Here is a 21,419-nt window from a genome sequence, read left to right as displayed (position 1 = left end):
ACTAAAAAGGGTCTAGGCAAATAGGCATGAAAATCCTCAGCTTGAGACCCTGGAGAGCCGCTGCCAGTCTGAGAAGACAATACTGACTTTGATGGACCAAGGGTCTGATTCAGTATAAGGCAGCTTCATATGTTCAAGAGGTCTCCATTTCACTGAGAGAGGGGCAGGGGCACATAAGAAAGGGATGGGGGAACAGGAACTGCTGTGACCGTCCAGGTGAATAGGGGTTCGCTTGTGAACCAGGTGACCCCATAGGTGACCTCATAGCCCCTCCAAATATGAAATCCTGGCTACGACCCTGAACTTAGACTAATCCAGGCTAACCACTGGTTGCTGTTGGAGAAAGGGCAAGGAGGAAGCACGGAGACAGGGGATGGCTGCTCTTTCCTCCAAGCAATAAGATTTCCTTTCCCTTGGAAAAAGAGAACTTTGGGAGTGTCCTACGTTGGAAGGCCTTTCTCACCGACGGTGACCCTGTTGCATGGACTCTTATCTGGGAGAACTGGGTTTGAATTCCCCGCTCCTCCACTTGCACCTGCTGGAATGGCCTTGGGTCAGCCATAGCTCTAGCAGAGGTTGTCCTTGAAAGGGCAGCTGCTGTGAGAGCCCTCTCAGCCCCACCCACCTCACAGCGTGTCTGTTGTGGGGAGAGAAGATATGGGAGATTGTAGGCCGCTCTGAGTCTCTGTCCTTGAAAGGGCAGCTGCTGTGAGAGCCCTCTCAGCCCCACCCACCTCACAGGGTGTCTGTTGTGGGGGGAGAAGATATGGGAGATTGTAAGCCGCTCTGAGTCTCTGTCCTTGAAAGGGCAGCTGCTGTGAGAGCCCTCTCAGCCCCACCCACTTCACAGGGTGTCTGTTGTGGGGGGAGAAGATATGGGAGATTGTAAGCCGCTCTGAGTCTCTGTCCTTGAAAGGGCAGCTGCTGTGAGAGCCCTCTCAGCCCTACCCACCTCACAGCGTGTCTGTTGTGGGGAGAGAAGATATGGGAGATTGTAGGCCGCTCTGAGTCTCTGTCCTTGAAAGGGCAGCTGCTGTGAGAGCCCTCTCAGCCCCACCCACCTCACAGCGTGTCTGTTGTGGGGAGAGAAGATATGGGAGATTGTAGGCCGCTCTGAGTCTCTGTCCTTGAAAGGGCAGCTGCTGTGAGAGCCCTCTCAGCCCCACCCACCTCACAGGGTGTCTGTTGTGGGGGAGAAGATATGGGAGATTGTAAGCCGCTCTGAGTCTTTGTCCTTGAAAGGGCAGCTGCTGTGAGAGCCCTCTCAGCCCCACCCACCTCATAGGGTGTCTGTTGTGGAAGGAGAAGATATGGGAGATTGTAAGCCACCCTGAGTCTCTGTCCTTGAAAGGGCAGCTGCTGTGAGAGCCCTCTCAGCCCCACCCACCTCACAGGGTGTCTGTTGTGTGGGGAGAAGATATGGGAGATTGTAAGCCACTCTGAGTCTCTGTCCTTGAAAGGGCAGCTGCTGTGAGAGCCCTCTCAGCCCCACCCACCTCACAGGGTGTCTGTTGTGGGGGGAGAAGATAAAGGAGATTGTAAGCCGCTCTGAGTCTCTGAATCAGAGAGAAGGGCGGGGTATAAACCTGTAATTCTTCTTCTTCTTCTGTCTTTGGGGGCGAAAAGCCTTCCACTCAGCAGAAGCGGATCTGGGAGACACGAAGGTTGCCAACTTCCTGGTTTGCCCTGGAATTCTCCAGGCTACGGAGGTCAGGAGGAAAAGGCAGCTTCAGAAGGTGCGCTCTATGGCTCCAGGTCTCCGCGGAGCTCCCTCTGCTGCCCAAACCCTGCCCTCCCCAGGAACTGCCCCCAAAATTCCAGGGATGCGCCGAGCTGGAGTTGGCAGGCTCGACGAGTCATCACACATCTATCTTTTCAGGCTGGATTCGCTGAGGTCTGGTTTTACAGCTCTTTGATAGAGTGCTTTCTCTTGTGTGTTGACTAGAAGACCGAGGCGCAATTAACGCTTCTGGGATCTCCGCTGCTTTCCCGGCCGCCAGAAAAGCAACAGCTTCCCATTTCTTTTTCCCGAAAGCCGTCAGCTGAAGAACCATCTGCTTAGCAGAAGTCCACATGGGGCTCACGGTGTCTTCCTTCATCGTCTGCTGCTTCTTGGTCATTACTTTCCTGAGGTGTTTCGGCCCTCAGATCAGCGACAGGTACCACAACAAAGAGATAATAGAATCATAGAGTTGGAAAGGACCCCCCCAAGTCATCTAGTCCAACCCCCTGAACAATGCAGGAAACTCACAAACACCTCTCCCTAAATTCACAGGATCCTCATTGCTGGAGGTCAGATGGCCATCTACCCTCTGTTTAAAAACCTCCAAGGAAGGAGAGCCCACACCTCCTGAGGAGGAAGCCTGTTCCACTGAGGAATCGCTCTCTGGGTCAGGAATTATAGAGTTGGAAGGGAGCTCCAGGGTCATCTAGTCCAACCCCCTGCACAATGCAGGAAACTCACAAATACCTCCCCCTAAATTCACAGGATCTTCATTGCTGTCAGATGGCCATCTAGCCTCTGTTGAAAAACCTCCAAGGAAGGAGAGCCCACCATCTCCTAAGGAAGCCTGTTCTGTTCTGGGGGAAGGAGACAAAGGAGATTGTAAGCCGCTCTGAGTCTCTTATTCAGAGAGAAGGGTGGGGTATAAATCTGCAGTTGTCTTCTTCTTTTGTTGTCTCTCTGTTGGTGTAATGTTTTGTGGAGTAGTGAAGTGTGTGGACTCTTATCTGGGAGAACCGAGTTTGATTCCCCACTCCTCCACTTGCACCTGCTGGAATGGCCTTGGGTTAGCCATAGCTCTGGCAGAGGTTGTCCTTGAAAGGGCAGCTCCTGTGAGAGCCCTCTCAGCCCCACCCACCTCACAGGGTGTCTGTTGTGGGGGGAGAAGACATAGGAGATTGTAAGCCACTCTGAGACTCTGATTCAGGGAGAAGGGTGGGGTATTAATCTGCAATTCTTCTTCTTCTTCTTCTTCTTCTTGGGTTGCCAATCCCCAGGTGGGGGCAGGGGATACCCCAGTTTGGAGGTCCTCCCCCACTTCAGGGTAATCAGAAAGCAGGGGGGGGGGAAATGTCTGCTGGGCACTCCATTATTCCCTATGGAGTCTGATTTCCATAGGGTAAATGGAGAATTGATCTGTGGGTATCTGGGGCTCGGGGGGGGGCTGTTTTTTGAGGTAGAGGCACCAAATTTTCAGTATAGCATCTAGTGCCTCTCCCCAAAATGCCCCCCCAAGTTTCAAAAAGATTGGACCAGGGGGTCCAATTCTATGAGCCCCAAAAGAAGGTGCCCCTATCCTTCATTATTTCCTGTGGAGGGAAGGCATTTAAAAGGTGTGCCGTCCCTTTAAATGTAATGGCCAGAACTCCCTTTGGAGCTCAGTTGTGCTTGTTACACCCTTGCTCCTGGCTCCGCACCCAAAGTCTCCTGGCCCCACCCCCAAAGTCCCCAGATATTTCTTGAATTGGACTTGGTAACCTTAGTTTTTACCCCCTCCCCCTTTGTCTTCCTTTTTTCTTTAGGGACCACGACCCTGAGCATGACCTCTGCGCCAGCGAAGCACCACCTGATTCCCGAGGAATCCTTCAGAAGAAGCAGGCGCTGGAGTAGGGGAGGCAGATGGCAGGAAAACCATGACGGACGAGCCCCGCATTCACAGAGCGAAGGCCGATAGGAAGAAGACAACGGGTCAACCTGGACCCCATTTAGGGTTGCCAAGTCCAATTCAAGAAATATCTGGGGACTTTGGGGGTGGAGCCAGGAGACATTGGGGTGGAGCCAAGATCAAGGGTGTGACAAGCATAACTGAACTCCAAAGGGAGTTCTGTCCATCACATTTAAAGGGACGGCACACGTTTTCAATGCCTTCCTTCCATAGGAAATACTGAAGGCTACGGGCACCTTCTTTTGGGGCTCATAGAATTGGACCCCCTGGTCCAATCTTTTTGAAACTTGGGGGGTATTTTGGGGAGAGGCACTAGATGCTATACTGAAAATTTGGTGCCTCTACCTCTAAAAACAGCCCCCCCCCCGAGCCCCAGATACCCTCGGATCAATTCTCCATGATTTTCTATGGGAATAAATCCCCATAGGGAATAATAGAGTTCCCAGCAGACATTTCTCTCCCCTCCCCCTGCTTTCTGATGACCCTGAAGCGGGGGAAGGGCCTCCAAACCGGGGGATCCCCTGCCCCCACCTGGGGATTGGCAACCTTAACCCCATTCGGAAGATCTGCAGCCTTCCTCTCCTCTTGCTCCTTTGCCTTACATGAATCCTGGGACTATTAGGACTGACCGCAACGAAGACGATGGAAAAATTGGTGGCTTGTGCCCAATGAGAGGAGGACACCTGATTATGTGGAAACTTTGTGACATTCCCCAAGGCCTGGGTGATCCACGGGCCCAGAAAACACACCCATATACTGCCTTCTACTGAATCAGAACTGTAACATACGTGATAGTCACGTGTCTATCATATGGAGTTCTTGCCTGGCTCATTGGAGCCTGTAGAACCGAGCTGGGGGACTTAGGAACTGTGGGCAGTAGGCATTTGCCTGGAATGAAATTTGGGAAGTGCAGTTGAGAGAAAGTTATGCTCAGGTTGCCAATCCCCAGGTGGGGGCAGGGGATCCCTCGAGTTGGAGGCCCCCCCCCCCCGCTTCAGGGTTGTCAGAAAGCAAGGGGAGGGAGGGAAATATCTGCTGGGAACTTTATTATTCCCTATTGAGATGTATTCCCATAGGAAATAATGGAGAATGGATTTGCGGGTATCTGGGGCTCTGGGGGGGGGGTGCTGTTTTTTGAGATAGAGGCCCCAAATTTGCAGCGTAGCATCTGGTGCCTCTCCCCAAAATACCCTCCAAGTTTCAAAAAGATTGGACAAGGGGGTCCAATTCTACGTGCTCCAAAAGAAGGTGCCCCTATCCTTCATTATTTCCTATGGAAGGAAGGCATTGAAAAGGTGTGCCGTCCCTTTAAATGTGAGGGCCAGAACTCCCTTTGGAGTTCAATTGTACTTGTCACAACCTTGCTCCTGGCTCCACCCCCAAAGCCCCCAGATATTTCTTGAATTGGACTTGGCAACCCTATATGCATAATTTTGCTCTTGATAAAGCGTGAGCTGCCTTAGGGCGGTTCTTCGAAACGCGCAGCAAGTATAGTCGACAGAGGGCAAGCAACAGGACAGAGAGGCCGAAGCCTTCCCCTGAGAAGAACATCAGAAGAGCCCTGCTGGATCAGACCATGGAAGGTCCATCTAGTCCAGCCTCCTGTCTCCCAGAGGCCAACCAGTTCCTCTGGAGGGCCAGCAACCAGGCCTTCCCCTGAGAAGAACATCAGAAAAGTTCTGCTGGATCAGACCAGGGAAGGTCCATCTAGTCCAGCCTCCTGTCTCACACAGAGGCCAACCACTTCCTCTGGAGGGGCAGCAACATGACAGAGAGGCCGAAGCAATCTCCTGAGAAGAACATCAGAAGAGCCCTGCTGGATCAGACCAGGGACGGTCCATCTACTCCAGCCTCCTGTCTCCCAGAGGCCAACCAGTTCCTCTGGAGGGCCAGCAACAGGGCAGAGAGGCCAAGGTCTTTCCCTGAGAAGAACATCAGAAGAGCCCTGCTGGATCAGACCAGTGAGGGTTCATGTAGTCCAGCCTCCTGTCTCACACAGAGGCCAACCAGTTCCTCTGGAGGGCCAACAACAGGGCAGAGAGGCCAAGGCCTTCCCCTGAGAAGAACATCAGAAGAGCCCTGCTGGATCAGACCAGTGAGGGTCCATCTAGTCCAGCCTCTTGTCTCACACAGTGACCAACCAGTTCCTCTGGAGGGCCAGCAACAGGGCAGAGAGGCCAAGGTCTTTCCCTGAGAAGAACATCAGAAGAGCCCTGCTGGATCAGACCAGTGAGGGTTCATGTAGTCCAGCCTCCTGTCTCACACAGTGGCCAACCAGTTCCTTTGGAGTGGCAACAAGAGGGCAGAGAGGCCGAGGCCTTCCCCTGAGAACATCATAAGAGCCCTGCTGGATCAGACCAGTGAGGGTCCATCTAGTCCAGCCTCTTGTCTCACACAGTGACCAACCAGTTCCTCTGGAGGGCCAAAAACAGGGCAGAGAGGTCGAGGCCTTCCCCTGAGAAGAACATCAGAGGAGCCCTGCTGGATCAGACCAGCCAGGGTCCATCTTGTCCAGCCTCCTGTCTCACAGAGGCCAACCACTTCCTCTGGAGCGCAAGCAACAGGACAGAGAGGCCGAAGTCTTCCCCTGAGAAGAACCTCAGAAGAGCCCTGCTGGATCAGACCAGGGAGGGTCCATCTAGTCCAGCCTCCTGTCTCACAGAGTGGCCAACCACTTCCTCTGGAGGGCCAACAACAGGGCAGAGAGGCCGAGGCCTTCCCCTGAGAAGAACATCAGAAGAGCCCTGCTGGATCAGACCAGAGAGGGCCATCTAGTCCAGCCTCCTGTCTCACACAGTGGTCAGCTAATTCCTCTGGAGGGACAACAACAGTGCAGTGAGGCCGAGACCTTCCCCTGAGAAGAACATCAGAAGAGCCCTGCTGGATCAGACCAGTGAAGGTCCATGTAGTCCTGCCTCCTGTCTCACACAGTGGCCAGTTCCTTTGGAGGGCCAACAAGATGGCAGAGAGGCCGAGGCCTTCCCATGACTGCCAGAGGATGCATTGGTGGTCACTGGAACAGACAAAAGAGGATTAGATTGTTGGAGGATGGATGAGTGGCTCCTATCCACGGTGACTGAGTGGAACCTCCACATTCAGAAGTACTAATCTTCTGAATTCCAGAGCCAGGGGCAACATGTCTCCGTCTCTGTGCCCTGCTGTTGAACCTCCAGAGGAACTGGTTGTCCGCTGTGTGAAACAGGACCCTGGACTGGATAGACTATCGGCCTGATCCAGCAATTTCTTTCTGTTGCTCTTTTGACTGTGCACAACAATATCACATCCATAGAAACACAGCACATTTTCCTGGCCCAAATTTTTAGGGTGTAGCCCAATTTAGGGGAGGGGCAGTGGCTCAGTGGTAGTACATCTGTTTGCAGGGAAATGGAAATTGGTCTGAAGTCAGGGAAATTGTGATTAAAATTGTGATTAATGCATAAAGATTGCAGATGGGGATTGTCTGCTTCTCTAGCTTGCAGAAACTCCGCCTCCTTTCTTGCTGCTGGTCTGCTCGTTACATTTTCTGGAACCAGAAAGCGAAAGTGAAACTTTCCCAGCTTTGGAAAGTTCCTACTTGTTAGCATTCAGAGTTTACTTGAATTGATGTTTGTATCTTCTTGTAATTTTTTGGTGCAATTCCAAAACAGATGTTGTCGCTGTTAATGTTGAAAGAAGCTGATATTAAATCTCGTACTTTGACAAATATTTTTGCAGTTGAGACTTGTGTAGTTGTCGAGTGGAACATTTCAATAAGCCTTGCATTAATGCAACATGACCTATTCATTTTTTAACTTGTGGTTATATTTGAATAATAATAACATTTAATTTATATCCCGCCCTCTCCGCCAAAGCAGGCTCATGTCAGAACTTGGATGAACTTCAGACGAGTCCGATACTTGTTACAAGTTAGGATCTTTATTGAAGAACTACAGTACTAGAGCAACGAAATAACAGTAATGCCAATTCCTGGCAGTTGGTTACATTTTATGCCAGCAGCAAAGCACAATAAAACAATCATTCACACGGTCTCAGACAAGAGTCTCTTCTTCCCAGCCTTCGTTATCAGAAGGGGGGATGCTCCCCTGTTGTGAAGGCCAAACGGCCTGTCTTCAAAGGGCACCTGGGGATGTTAAGCAGAGACTATCTGCCGCCTGCCCTACTGCCCTAAATATTTGGCATAGCACAGGGGCCAGGGTTAATGGCTGTGGTCAAGCACTCTATGTTATTACTAAGTTACAGCATGGAGTCAGTTTGGTCAAGGCAAGGAAAGCAAAAGTTACAAGTTCTGACAGCTCAGGGCGGCTCACAACACAATATAAAACACAAAGATTACATAATATAACAAACAATCTACAACATTGTACAATTTCCTTAAAATTCCGTTAAAACCATCTAATTAAAACCAACAATTTCATGCGATGGTACTCGGTGCTACATTTTCAAAAGTTTCCGATCTTGCTCATTTACAGATTTTCGTAACGACGGTACAGCAGAATCTGCATTAAGAAAAGGCCAGCTGAAAGAGGGTAGTCTTGCAGGCCCTGTGGAACTGAGCAAGACTCCGCAGGGCCCGCACCTCCTCTGGGAGCTGATTCCACCAGTGGGGAGCCATGATCAAGAAGGCCCTTTCTTTTGTAGTTTTCAGTTTGGCCTCCTTCAGCCCGGGGATTATCAGTAGATTTTGTGAACCTGATCTCAGCACCCTCTGGGGTACATATGGGGAGAGACTGTCCCTATGGTAGACAGGTCTGCAGTCATATAGGGCTTTAAAGGTAATGGCCAGCACCTTGTAATGGATCCGGTACACAATCGGCAGCCAGTGCAGCTCTCGTAGCCTCGGCTGTATGTGCTCCCACATGTCAAGCATGCGGGTTCAATGACGAGTCGAAGTTGATACAAAGACTACGTTTATTGATAGACCAATACTTTGGTATAGCAGGTTCTTGAGAGTAATGAAACTGATACATTAATACAATACTTTTAAGGCTTACTTCAAAAGGATTTCAAGGGATGGGGTTGCGGGGTAGCATTCACACATAAAATATTATAAATGTCTACGTTCCCATAGTGTTATCAGGACTTCGTCCTTGCTTTCTCCAGATGTCTCGCACTCCCTTAATGGACTGTATGGGAAGGTGCTGATTACTTGGTTTCGGTTCTTACTATTTCTAATTACAAGCCATAAAGCGAGACGGGGGTGGGGGGTAGGGAGGGAAAGAATAACAGGCTAACAAAGTTGAATCCTCTATGACACTTCACAGACCAGGTTTAGGCAGGACCCTAAAACAATCAATTATCAATGGAATTTCACCATGCTTGACAATAACAGCTTGGGTGCCGCGTTCTGCACCAGCTGTAGTTTCCGGGTTCGGCACAATGGCAGCCCCATGTAGAGGGCATTACAGTAGTCCAACCTCGAGGTGACCGTTGCATGGATCACTGTTGCCAGATCGTCACGCTCCAGGAAGGGAGCCAACTGCCTCGCCCGCCTCAGATGAAAGAAGGCGGATTTGGCAGTGGCTGCTATCTGGGCCTCCATTGACAAAGCTCCAGTAGCACCCCCAAGCTCTTGACCTTGTGTGCCATTACCAATGGTGCCCCGTCAAAAATTGGTAGGGGGTTTCTCCTCCCAGACTGCCACGACTCAGGCAAAGGACCTCTGTCTTCGCTGGATTCAACTTCAGCCTACTCGGCCTGAGCCATCCTGCCACAGCCTGTAACGCCAGGTCCAGACTTTCTGGGACACAGCAAGGCCGTCCGTCCATCCGTAGAGCTGGGTGTCATCGACATATTGATGACAACCTAGCCCATACCTAGGGTTGCCAAGTCCAATTCAACAAATATCTGGGGACTTTGGGGGTGGAGTCAGGAAACTTTGGGGGGTGGAGCCAGGAGCAAGGTTGAGACAAGCATAATTGAACTCCAAAGGGAGTTCTGGTGATTACATTTAACGGGACCGCACACCTTTTAAATGCCTACCCTCCATTCAGAAGAATGAAAGATAGGGGCACCTTCTTTTGGAGCTTATAGAATTGGAACCCCTGGTTCAAAATTTCTGAAACTTGGAGAGGTTTTTTTTAGAGGGACTAGATGCTATGCTGCAAATTTGGTACCTCTACCTCAAAAAACAGCCCCTCCAGACACCCACAGATCAATTCTCCATTATACCGCACATCTTTGAAATGCCTTCCCTCCATTGGAAATAACGAAGGATAGGGGCACCTCCATTGGGTGCTCTTAAAATTGGACCCCCTGGTCCAATCCTTTTGAAACTTGGAGGGTATTTGTGGGGAGAGGCACTAGATGCCATGCTGAAAATTTGGTGCCTCTACCTCAAAAAACAGCCCCTTGGAGCCCCAGATACCTGCAGATCAATTCTCCATTATACTCTATGGGAATCAGTCTCCACAGGGAATAATAGAGTTCCCAGCAGACATTTCCTTCCCCTCCCTCCGCTTCCTGATGACCCTGAAGCGGGAGGAGGGCCTCTAAACTGGGGGATCCCCTGCCCCCACCTGGGGATTGGCAACCCTACCCATACCTCTGGGCAATCTGGGCAAGGGGACGCATGTAGATATTCAACAACATCGGGGGGAGGGCTGCTCCTTGTGGCACCCCACAATTAAGTGGATGCCTCTGGGACAGTTCTCCCCCAAACGCCACCCTTTGTCCCCGACCGTCAAGAAAGAGGAAAGCCATTGCAAAGGCAACCCCTGAATCCCCACGTCGGCGAGGCGGCGGGTCAGTAACCCATGGTCGACCGCATCAAACGCCGGCGATAGGTCTAACAACATCAGCACCGCCACGCCGCTTCGATCCGGATGTCGCTGGAGGTCATCCACCAGGGCGACCAGCACTGTCTCCGTCCCGTGGCCTGGACGAAAACCAGAATGGTGGTTGATGGAACAAGAAATCTCCAAAAAATTTGGGCTATGACTTCAAGAAAACTGCAGAGACTTTTTTTGCTTGGATTACAATTAGAAAAATTTCCAAAGGAAGATAGGACTTTAATCTGGTACTTGCTCTCAGCTGCTAGAACATTGTATGCGCAGCTGTGGAAACAAGGAAAAATACCAGAGAAATGGGATTGGATTGTGAAAGTTTTATCGTGGAGTGAGATGGACAAATTAACTAAAACTTTAAGAGACTATGACATAGACATATTCAAAAAGAAGACATTTAAAAGATATATGGAGAAAGGGTGAAAGTAAACAATATTGGACAATTTTTTAGTATTAGTGAGAAAAGAAAAGTATTGAACTTTGATAGATTAGTGGTACCTTTATAATGGAACTCAAATTAATAACTTCGGGGAAGTCAAATATTGGAGGGGGGGGTAGAAATATATGGGTTAGTATAGAAAAAGACAATTAAATATTGTAACCATATGTTATTAATAAATTGTTAAAACACAAAACCAGAATGGTGGTGAGAGAAAAAAAATGTTCAGGGAAAGACAGGGATATGAAAAATAAAATTTTAGTGGCAACTCTGATTTGGTAGAAAGACGGTCCCAGGTTCAATCCCTGGCATCTCCAACTAAAAAGGGTCCAGGCAAGCAACGTTCCCTCTAAGCTGCAGTCTTGTGAGCAAAAATTTTACTTTGTGAGCTACTGGCATTAAAACTGTGAGCTACTGATTCAGTAGAAGGCAGCTTCAAATGTTCATATGTTCTTTTCTAAAAAGGCGCTCTTGAATCATTGCATTACATAGCTTGTGAATGCTGAGCATGTGCAAAGAGCTAGCCCGGTAGAATTTCTGCCTGTCAGGCAAGCACTGCTGATAAAAGTCAGGAGAAAAAAAAAAAATAACACGTTCCCCCATCTTGCTATGTGTAAAGTTACTTTCCAGGCTTAACAAAGTTTGAGTCCAGTGGCATCTTTACAACCAACAGAGTTTTAGGCGGTGCATAAGTTTTCATATATCCACAGTTCTTCAGATACCTGAAGAAGTGTGCATGCACATGAAAACTTCCACCCAGAATCAGTGTTCCCTCTAAGCTGAGTGTGAGCTAGCTCACAATTTTTTAGCCTCCATTTCACACATTTTTGCCTCAGCTCAGGAAAAATGGCCCCGGAGCACTTTTAATTTATGCAGTTTAGTGCCAGTAGCTCACAAAGTAGAATTTTTGCACACAGGCCTCTGCAGCTTAGAGGGAACATTGCCCAGAATTAATGTTTGTTGGTCTTAAAGGTGCCACTAAATCCAAACTTTCCTGGGGACTTCAGTCATTCTAATCTGGTTCCTTTCTGCTCGCTCTCTTAATGCTCGCGATGCATGCAAACGGAGGAAGGGGAAGCCGCGGTGCAGAATTGAACAGGCGAAGATCCAAAAAAGGAGCAAGAATGCGAATTCCTAGACAGGAGCGAGACGCTGGCCCTTTAAAGGCTCAGCCTGCCGCGCGCGCACGCGCGCTTCGGCTTTTCAGCCGCCCTCCTGGAGAACCGTCGCCGAGCTGGCTGCTACAGCTGTTCTCAAAAGCGCATGCGTACTCAATCTTCCCCTTCTCTTTGCTGCGCACGCGCACAGAGAGCCTGCCGTTCCTAGGGTTCTTTGCCCGCGCTTTGGCAGTTACGCATGCGCTTAAGGGAACAGAGGCGGGGAGAAGGGAAGTAACCCCGCCCCTCAGCGGTCTGGGCGCGTGAGCGGCCGTTGCCCCCGGAAGCACGCTAGTTCAACTTCCGCTTTTTGTCCCACCCCCTCCAGCCTTTTTTCTTTTCAGCCTCAATTGATTTCTGGGAAAAATAATCCCCCCACCTGGGGGACAGGTGAGGTTTGAGGCGGGAGGGGGGAAAAAAACCCCATTTCCTTGCTCCTTGGGTTGCCAACCTCCAGTTGAGACCAGGAGCTCCCCTGGAAATATTATAGCTCCATCGCCTGAAAGACAGCAGGGCAGTTTGGGGGGGGGTGGCAACCCAGCTGGGCCCCCTCCCCTGGCAGCACCCCCAGATTTTCAGGCAATTCCTAAGCTGGAGTGAAAAGGGAGGGAGGGAAGGGGGCAGGGAGAGACTTCACCCAATGTGACTCTCTAGGGAAAATCTCCAAATCTCAACGGTGATACCATAGGAATGGGGGGGGGGGGTTCCTAGAGTGCCGCGACATGACTTCCAAGCGCAACCAGAAGTGATGTCATGCCACGTTGATCCATCCCTTCCTTTTTTGTCCCCACAGGAGCGAAGACAGCGCCTGGCTCTCAAGATGAACGGTGAGGATTGGGGAGGGGGTGGAGTCGTGAGTGACATCTCTTAGGAGGGGAGGGGAGGCTTTGGGTGGGGGGGGGCAGGGGAATACTGAAATTATTAGGAGTGAATTGTGCACATGGGGGGTAGGCGCATGCTTCGGAAGGAGACCTGAATGCTGCAATAGTTTTTGGTAAGCACAGCAGAGCGGTGGTGGACGCCTTAGCGGCTGGATGTGAGGGAATAGTGTTAAAATGTCAGATGAAATAGACAGGGGGAGGGAGGGAGAGGTGGAAAGAAAGCAGTTTTAACTTTACATGTATACTCCCAAGCTGCCAGCTAGCTTGACTTGGGGAACTGATTTAAAGAGGCAAATGCCTTCTCCAAGTCAGCCAATGGGGCAGCGCGGGCTTTGAGAGCCACATAATAGAAGTGAAATGGCCACATGTGGGTCCTGCAGAAAACAGGAACAACTGTGTACAAAACACAAAATTATATATATATTATTATATATATATACATGTACAAATACACATATGTACAAAACACAAAATTATATATATATAAAATTATATATAAAATTATACACACACGCACACAAAGTAATTCTTATTTGTCTTTGTTTGTTTCCAACAATACCAAATACACAGTATACCAAAATATTTCACAAAAGGAAAGGAACCACAGAATTTCAACGTCCAGAGAATATCCAGTCCTTCTCCCTTCTTGTTCAATGCTGTGTGGTATCCAAATTCCTTACAATTCCTGGCTCCAAAGGTGATGTTCCCTTTACGTGTCCGTCAACTTGGATCACGTTTCGCATAAAACGTTTCCTCGAAGAGCCAGTCTGCTCAATTTTTCTTTTTGATGTCAACTAAGACCAGAAGACCCTGATGCTGGGAAAGACAGAAGGCAAAAGAAGAAGGGGACGGCAAAAGAGGAGATGGCTGGACGGCGTTACTGATGTAACAAACAAGAATTTGGGCAGACTTCGGAGGATGGTGGAAGACAGGAGGGCCTGGCGTGCCTTTGTCCATGGGGTTTCAAAGAGTCGGACTTGACTGTGCGACTGAACAAAAAGACCACTTGGACAAATTTCAAGCTAGCGCCTATGGCAAATTTGATCAAGTGATCTTAGTTGACGTCAAAAAGAAAAATGAGCAGATTGGCTCTCTGAGGAAGCGTTTTATGCGAAAGGTGCTCCAGGTTGACGGGCGCACAACGGGAACATCACCTTTGGAGCCAGGATTTGTAAGGAATTTGGATACCACACAGGATTGAACAAGAAGGGAGAAGGACTGCATATTCCCTGGACACTGAAATACTGTGGGTCCTTTCCTTTTGTGAAATATTTTGGTATACTTTGTATGTGGTATTGTTGGAAACAAACATAGACAAATAAGAATTACTTTATATATATATATATTTGCGTTTTGTACACAGTTGTTACTGTTTCCTGTTTTTTTGAGAACCAGTTTGGTGTAGTGGTTAAGTGTGCGAATTCTAATCTAGCAGAACCGGGTTTGATTCCCCACTCCTCCACTTGCACATTCTGGAATGGCCTTGGGTTAGCCATAGCTATAGCAGGAGTTGATAAATAGTTTGGTGTAGTGGTTAGGGGCACCAGACTCTGATCTGGAGAGCCAGATTTGATTCCCCACTCCTCCACTTGCAGCTGCTGGAATGGCCTTGGGTCAGCCATAGCTCTCTTATCTGGGAGAACTGGGTTTGATTCCCCACTCCTCCACTTACAGCTGCTGGAATGGCCTTGGGTCAGCCAGAGCTCTCTTATCTGGGAGAACTGGGTTTGATTCCCCCCTCCTCCACTTGCACCTGCTGGAATGGCCTTGGGTCAGCCATAGCTACAACAGGAGTTCTCCTTGAAAGGGCAGCTGCTGTCAGAGCTCTCTCAGCCCCACCCACCTCACAGGGTGTCCGTTGTGGGGGAGGAAGATAAAGGAGATGGTGAGCCTCTCTGAGTGGAGGGCGGGACATAAGTCTCATATCTTCTTCTGCTGCTGCTGCTGCTATAGACTGTGTTGCCACTTTTGTAAGGTGTAACTTACGTGTGGGCCCTGAGCTGCAGTTTGCTGCAGACAATCTCACATGGCAACCCACGAAGAGTTGCATAAGGGAGAAGCAGTGTAGGAGCCGCGTCTCAGCCTCCGCCCCCTCCACACACCCCTCCTTGTCTCCCGCTGCAGTTTCCGCCGCCATGGCCGACTCTCAGGACTTGCTGGCGCTGGAGCGCGAGGTGACGGATGAGCTGGGCATCTCCATGGAGGAGCTCCGCCAGTTCATCGACGAGGAGCTGGAGAAGTCGGAGCAGATCCGGCAGCGGAAGGAGGAGCTGAAGCGCCTGGAGGAGTACGTGAAGCGGAAGGAGGACGAAGTGGCTCTGGTGGACCAGCTCCTGGACAACGCCGTGAAGTAAGCTGCTGGCTGGGGACATCCTACTCCTCGGCAAACAAGGCCCCAAAACAGTTTGGTGTAGTGGTTGGGGGCGGTGGACTCTGATCTGAAGAGCCGGATTTGATTCCCTACTCCAGTTTGGTGTAGTGGTTAAGTGCACGGACTCTTATCTGGGAGAACTGAGTTTGATTCCCCACTCGTCCCCTTGCCGCTGCTGGAATGGCCTTGGGTCAGCCAGAGCTCTCTCATCTGGGAGAACCGGGTTTGATTCCCCACTCCTCCACTTGCACCTGCTGGAATGGCCTTGGGTCAGCCAGAGCTCTCTTATCTGGGAGAACCGGGTTTGATTTCCCACTCCTCCACTTGCAGCTGCTGGAATGGCCTTGGGTTAGCCAGAGCTATCATAGGAGTTGTCCTTGAAAGGGCCGCTTCTATCAGAGCTCTCTCAGTCCCACCCGCCTCACAGGGTGTCTGTTGTGGGGGAGGAAGATATAGGAGATTGTGAGCCTCTCTGAGTCTCTGATTCAGAGAGAAGGGCAGGGTATAAATCTGCAGTCGTCTTCTTCTTAAGTGTGCAAACTCTTATCTGGGAGAACCGGGTTCGATTCCTCACTCCTCCACTTGCAGCTGCTGGAATGGCCTTGGGTCAGCCATAGCTCTCACAGAGCTGTCCTTGAAAGGGCCACTTCTGTCAGAGCTCTCTCAGTCCCACCCACCTCTGTTGTGGGGGAAGAAGATAAAGGAGATTGTAAGCTGCTCTGAGACTCTGGTTCATAGAGAAGGGCGGGGTATAAATCTGCAGTCGTCTTCTTTTTCTTCTTCTTCACATGCAGCCAGCTAGGTGACCTTGGGTCAATCCTGGTTCTCTCAGAACTCTCTTAGCCCCACCTCCCTCACAGGATGTCTGTTGTGGGGAGAGGAAGGGAAAGGAGATTGTGAGTCGCCCTCTGAGATTCCGAGTGAAGGGCGGGGTATAAATCCAATCTCCTCCTCCTATCTTTCTTTTTCTTCCTCCTCTTCTTTTTCTTCCTTCTCCTCCTCCTCTAAGGGTTCTTAGGCCCTATGTCTATTTCCGCTATTTATTCAAGCAAGGAACGGCAGGATATGAACATATGAACATATATGAACATATGAAGCTGCCTTCTACTGAATCAGACCCTTGGTCCATCAAAGTCGGTATTGTCTACTCAGACTGGCAGCGGCTCTCCAGGGTCTCCAGCTGCGGTTTTTCACACCTATTTGCCTGGACCCTTTTTAGTAGGAGATGCCGGGGATTGAACCTGGGACCTTCTGCTTACCAAGCAGATGCTCGACCACTGAGCCACCGTCCCTCCCCGGTGATCAAGCACCAAAGTCCAACATTCTTCTCTTCTCAAGAGGAGGGAAAGCAGCGTAACTGTGAAACTTAGGCAAGTCTCCCTGTAGCCTGTGAAGAAGTCGTTTTTCAGAAGACCGGACAAGGGTTCCGATATCTTGACTTCCTCCCAATGCAACTTAGAAGAACAGGGCAAACGTTTTCAGTTAAAAGCAAACAATGGGTCTTGGGTCCCAGAACCTGGAGGCAACATCAGGGGAAGCCTCAGCCTCTCTGCCCTGTTGTTGGCCCTCCAGAGGAACTGGCTGGCCCCTGTGTGAGACAGGAGGCTGGACTAGGTGGACCCTCCCTGGTCTGACCCAGCAGGGCTCTTCTGATGCTCTTCTCAGGGGAAGGCCTCGGCCTCTCTGCCCCGTTGTTGGCTCTCCAGAGGGACTGGTTGGCCCCCGTGTGAGATAGGAGGCTGGAATGGATGGACCCTCCCTGGTCTGATCTAGCAGGGGTCTTCTGATGTTAGGGTTTGTAGAATCTTTCGGGCTCAAGTGCCGTGTTCTACTGGAGAAAGTTTTTCTTCCAGATGTTTCGTTCTCAGCTGTGGAGAACATCCTCAGTGGTGTTGCAGCCGGAGCAGGCGTTCTGACCTTGGCTGCTGTGTATTGAGTGGGGCCAGGGCTGCTGGAGAGCTGCTATTTCTAGGCTGGAGGGGGTGTGGTGAGAGGGCAATTGGTTTGTGAATGTACCCATTGTTTGGTGGGGCTTCCTGGAAGGGTGGTGATAAGGAAACTGGCTGTGGAATGTGACCATTGTTTTGTGTTGATTGCTGGGAGGGTTGGAAGGGGTGTGAAGATAAGGAAGATGGTTGTTGATTGTGCTGATTGTTCTCTGGAATGTGATGGTTGTTCTGTGACCTTCTGCAATTTGTAGTCTGTAGGGTGCTTTGCAGAGCTGGATACCAAGAATGGTGGATGGAAATGCCTTCTTCCTTTCTGTTAAAGTTGTGCTGGTGTTTGTAAATCTCAATAGCTTCTCTGTTCAGGCGGGTGTGATAATGTGAGACCATAGAAAGGACGGTCAGAACATAAGAACATTAGAGAAGCCATGTTGGATTAGGCCAATGGCCCATCCAGTCCAACACTCTGGGTCACACAGTGGCCAAAAAAAAGGAGGTTCACAGGTGGGCTAGAAGCCCTCTCACTTTGCCCCCCCCCCAAGCACCAAGAATACAAAGCATCACTGCCCCAGACAGTTCCAATAATATGCTGTGGCTAATAGGCAGTGATGGACCTCTGCTCCATATTTTTATCCAAACCCCTCTTAAAGATGGCTATGCTTGTAGCCGCCACCACCTCCTGTGGCAGTGAATTTGCCTTTATGCCCTGTTGTTGACCCTCCAGAGGAACTGGCTGGCCACTGTGTGGGACAGGAGGCTGGACTGGTTGGATCCTCACCGGAGCTGAGGGAGCTGGGCATGTTTAGCCTGGAGAGGAGGCGGCTGAGAGGTGATATGATCACCATCTTCAAGTACTTGAAGGACTGTCCTACAGAGGATGGTGCAGAATTGTTTTCTGTGGCCCTAGAAGGTAGGACCAGAACCAGTGCGTTGAAATTAAAATAGTTTCCGGCTCAACATTAGGAAGAACTTCCTAACCATTAAAGCGATTCCTCAGTGGAACAGTCTTCCTTCGGAAGTGGTGGGCTCTTCATCCTTGGAGGTTTTTAAACAGAGGCTAGATGGCCATCTGACAGCAATGCGGATCCTGTGAATTTAGGTGGAGGTATTTGTGAGTTTTCTGCATTATGGGGTTGGACTAGATGACCCTGGAGGTCCTTTCCAACACTATGAATCTGTGGTCTGATCCAGCAGGGCTCTTCTGGTGTTCTTCTCAGGGGAAGGCCTCAGCCTTTCTGCCCTGTTGTTGGCCCTCCAGAGGAACTGGCTGGCCCCTGTGTGAGACAGGAGGCTGGACTAGATGGACTCTCCCTGGTCTGACCCAGCAGGGCTCTTCTGATGCTCTTCTCAGGGGAAGGCCTCAACCTCTCTGCCCTGTTGTTGTTCCTCCAGAGGAACTGGCTGGCCACTGTGTGAGACAGGAGGCTGGACTAGATGGACCCTCCCTGGTCTGACCCAGCAGGGCTCTTCTGATGCTCTTCTCAGGGGAAGGCCTCAGTCTCTCTGCCCTGTTGCTGGACCTTCAGAGGAACTGGCTGGCCCCTGTGTGAGACAGAAGGCTGGACTAGATGGACCCTCCCTGGTCTGACGCAGCAGGGCTCTTCTGAGGTTCTTCCCAGGGGAAGGCCTCGGCCTCTCTGCCCTGTTGTTGGCCCTCCAGAGGAACTGGCTGGCCCCTGTGTGAGACAGGAGGCTGGACTAGGTGGACCCTCCCTGGTCTGACCCAGCAGGGCTCGTCTGATGTTCTTCTCAGGGGAAGGCCTCGGCCTTTCTGCCCTGTTGTTGGCCCTCCAGAGGAACTGGCTGGCCACTGTGTGAGACAGGAGGCTGGACTAGATGGACCCTCCCTGGTCTGACCCAGCAGGGCTCTTCTGATGCTCTTCTCAGGGGAAGGCCTCGGCCTCTCTACCCTGTTGTTGGTGTGAGACAGGCGGCTGGACATCCTCTCAGTGGAGTTTATTTTTCATATAGTTGACTTTCCAGCAACAGAAACTTTCCCGGCTGGTCTCCTGCAAGCGGTTCTTACTCATCTTAGAAAAGTAGCTTTTTACAAGCCAGAATCTATTAGAGCATTAGCATCCCAGGATACAGCGCTGAAAACAGGTAAGCAGAAACCAGTGACAGAAGTTCTCTGATCGAGTCTCTTACCCCGTAGAGCTGTTGACCAGTGTGAAGTGATGGTGAAAGATGTCTACACCAACCTGGGACTGGAGTATCGCGAGACGGACTCAGAGGAGGACAACGCGTCTTCCAAGCCAATGGAAGTGATCGAGATCCCGGACGAAGACGATGATGTCATGAGTGTGGATTCTGGTGAGAAGTCTTTTGAGATCAGGGTTATTTCCCCCTTACAGTGGCTCCGAAGTCATCCTTGGGGAATTTGTTAGCAGGATGCAACAGAAAGTTGGGTTGTGTGACCTGTCAGGGATACTGCCTCTGAAAAGAGATGTAAAATTTTTGGAAATTTTGAAGCTTGGAAAAATACCCAGTTTTTTCCAAAAACCCCCCCGGAAATTTTCTGAAAAATTGAAAAAAAATGCTACGTTAGTACTTTTTTTTTCTTTTCCAGATTAAAAGTCATTCTGTTACTTTAGGAACATGAAATGTGACTATGGACAATTTTACTTGGCATGAAATTAGCACAACTAGCATATTAAAAATATAGTGTATCCAAACAATTATTACAAACAGAATTTACTTTTTAAATAATATTTATTTGTAATTGCTACAAACGGAGCAACAATCTTCTGAACTGTGTTCTAGTTTATGTGGAACAGACAAAAAAAATCCTCCACAAAACAATTTTTAAAAATCCAGAAGTCACCATTATTCAGATTTCCTCTCCGCAGTATTAAATAAAAATAAAAAAACTCATTCTCATAAAAAGAATTGAAGAGGGTGGAAGTGTATAGAAGGGAGTGTGGGACTAAGTTTCAGTGAATGGGCATGACCTAGGACTTGCTTGTCCTCAGCACACAGAAATTAGAATAATCTGATACCATACATATTTTTTTAGAAATGATTTGGAAAATATCTGAACACCTTGTCTTAAAATATTTTATGGATCATGTTAAAATAAAATGTTGCATAATCCATTTCTTTTCTTTTTTTCAATTTTTCGAGGGGCTTCAGGAAAAAAAATTTCCAGTTTTTTTCCGGGCCTTCACATCTCTACCTCTGAATATGGAGGTTCTATTCTTTCAAGCCATCTGAGATTTTATTCTGCTTTTGTACTGAGATTTTATTCTGTACTTTTGGTGCTGGGGGGCCACAGTGGGGGAGGGCTTCCAGAGTTCTGACCCTCCTGCTGGACCTCATAAGAATGTAAGAAAAGCCATGTTGGATCAGGCCCCTCCAGTCCAACACTCTGTGTCACACAGTGGACAAAATCCAGTGGCCATCAGGAGGTCCACCAGCAGGGCCAGAACTCCAGAAACACTCCCACTGTTGCCCCCCAAGCACCAAGAAGACAGAGCATCACCGCGCCAGACAGAGTGTTACGCTTACTACTAGTAGCCATTGATGGACCTCTGCTCCATATGTTCATCCAGTTTATTCTTGAAGCTGGCTATTATTGACCTCCTGATGGCTTCTGGGTTTTGCCCACTGTGTGACACAGAGTGTTGGACTGGATGGGCCACTGGCCTGATCCAACATGGCTTCTCTTATGTTCTTATGTCTGGGGCAGTGATGCTCTGTATTCTTGATGCTGGGGGGGCACAGTGGGAGGGCTTCCAGTGTCCTGGCCCAACTGGTGAACCTCTTGATGGCACCTGGTTTTTATGGCCACCGTGTGACACAGAGTGTTGGACTGGATGGGCCATTGGCCTGATCCAACATGGCTTCTCTTATGTTCTTACGTCTGGGGCAGTGATACTCTATATTCTTGGTGCTTGGGGGGGGGCAACAGTGAAAGGGCTTCTAGTGTCCTGGCCCTACTGGTGGACCTCCTGATGGCCCCTGGGTTTTGTCCACTGTGTGACACAGAGTATTGGACTGGATGGGCCACTGGCCTGATCCAACATGGCTTCTCTTATGTTCTTACGTCTAGGGCAGTGATGCTCTGTATTCTTGATGCTGGGGGGGCACAGTGGGAGGGCTTCTAGTGTCCTGGCCCAACTGATGGACCTCCTGATGGCCCCTGGGTTTTGTCCACTGTGTGACACAGAGTATTG

General features: G+C 49.8%; 1 protein-coding gene across 1 annotated transcript in view; it reads left to right on the top strand.

Moving 5' to 3' along the window:
- The first annotated feature begins 12,845 nt into the window (after nucleotides 1–12,845).
- Nucleotides 12,846–21,419, top strand: part of LOC132587690 (histone-lysine N-methyltransferase SETDB1-like) — a 29,133-nt gene continuing 20,559 nt past the window's right edge. Inside the window, exons 1-3 of the mRNA XM_060260052.1 lie at nucleotides 12,846–12,873; nucleotides 15,052–15,277; nucleotides 19,400–19,557. Coding sequence (XP_060116035.1) covers nucleotides 12,867–12,873; nucleotides 15,052–15,277; nucleotides 19,400–19,557 — 391 coding nt within the window. The 5' untranslated portion in view covers nucleotides 12,846–12,866. The remainder of the gene's footprint in view (nucleotides 12,874–15,051; nucleotides 15,278–19,399; nucleotides 19,558–21,419) is intronic.

Source organism: Heteronotia binoei, chromosome 1 (assembly GCF_032191835.1).
Source record: "Heteronotia binoei isolate CCM8104 ecotype False Entrance Well chromosome 1, APGP_CSIRO_Hbin_v1, whole genome shotgun sequence".
NCBI classification, from domain to species: domain Eukaryota; kingdom Metazoa; phylum Chordata; class Lepidosauria; order Squamata; family Gekkonidae; genus Heteronotia; species Heteronotia binoei.
This window is presented reverse-complemented; position numbering and strand designations above follow the sequence as displayed.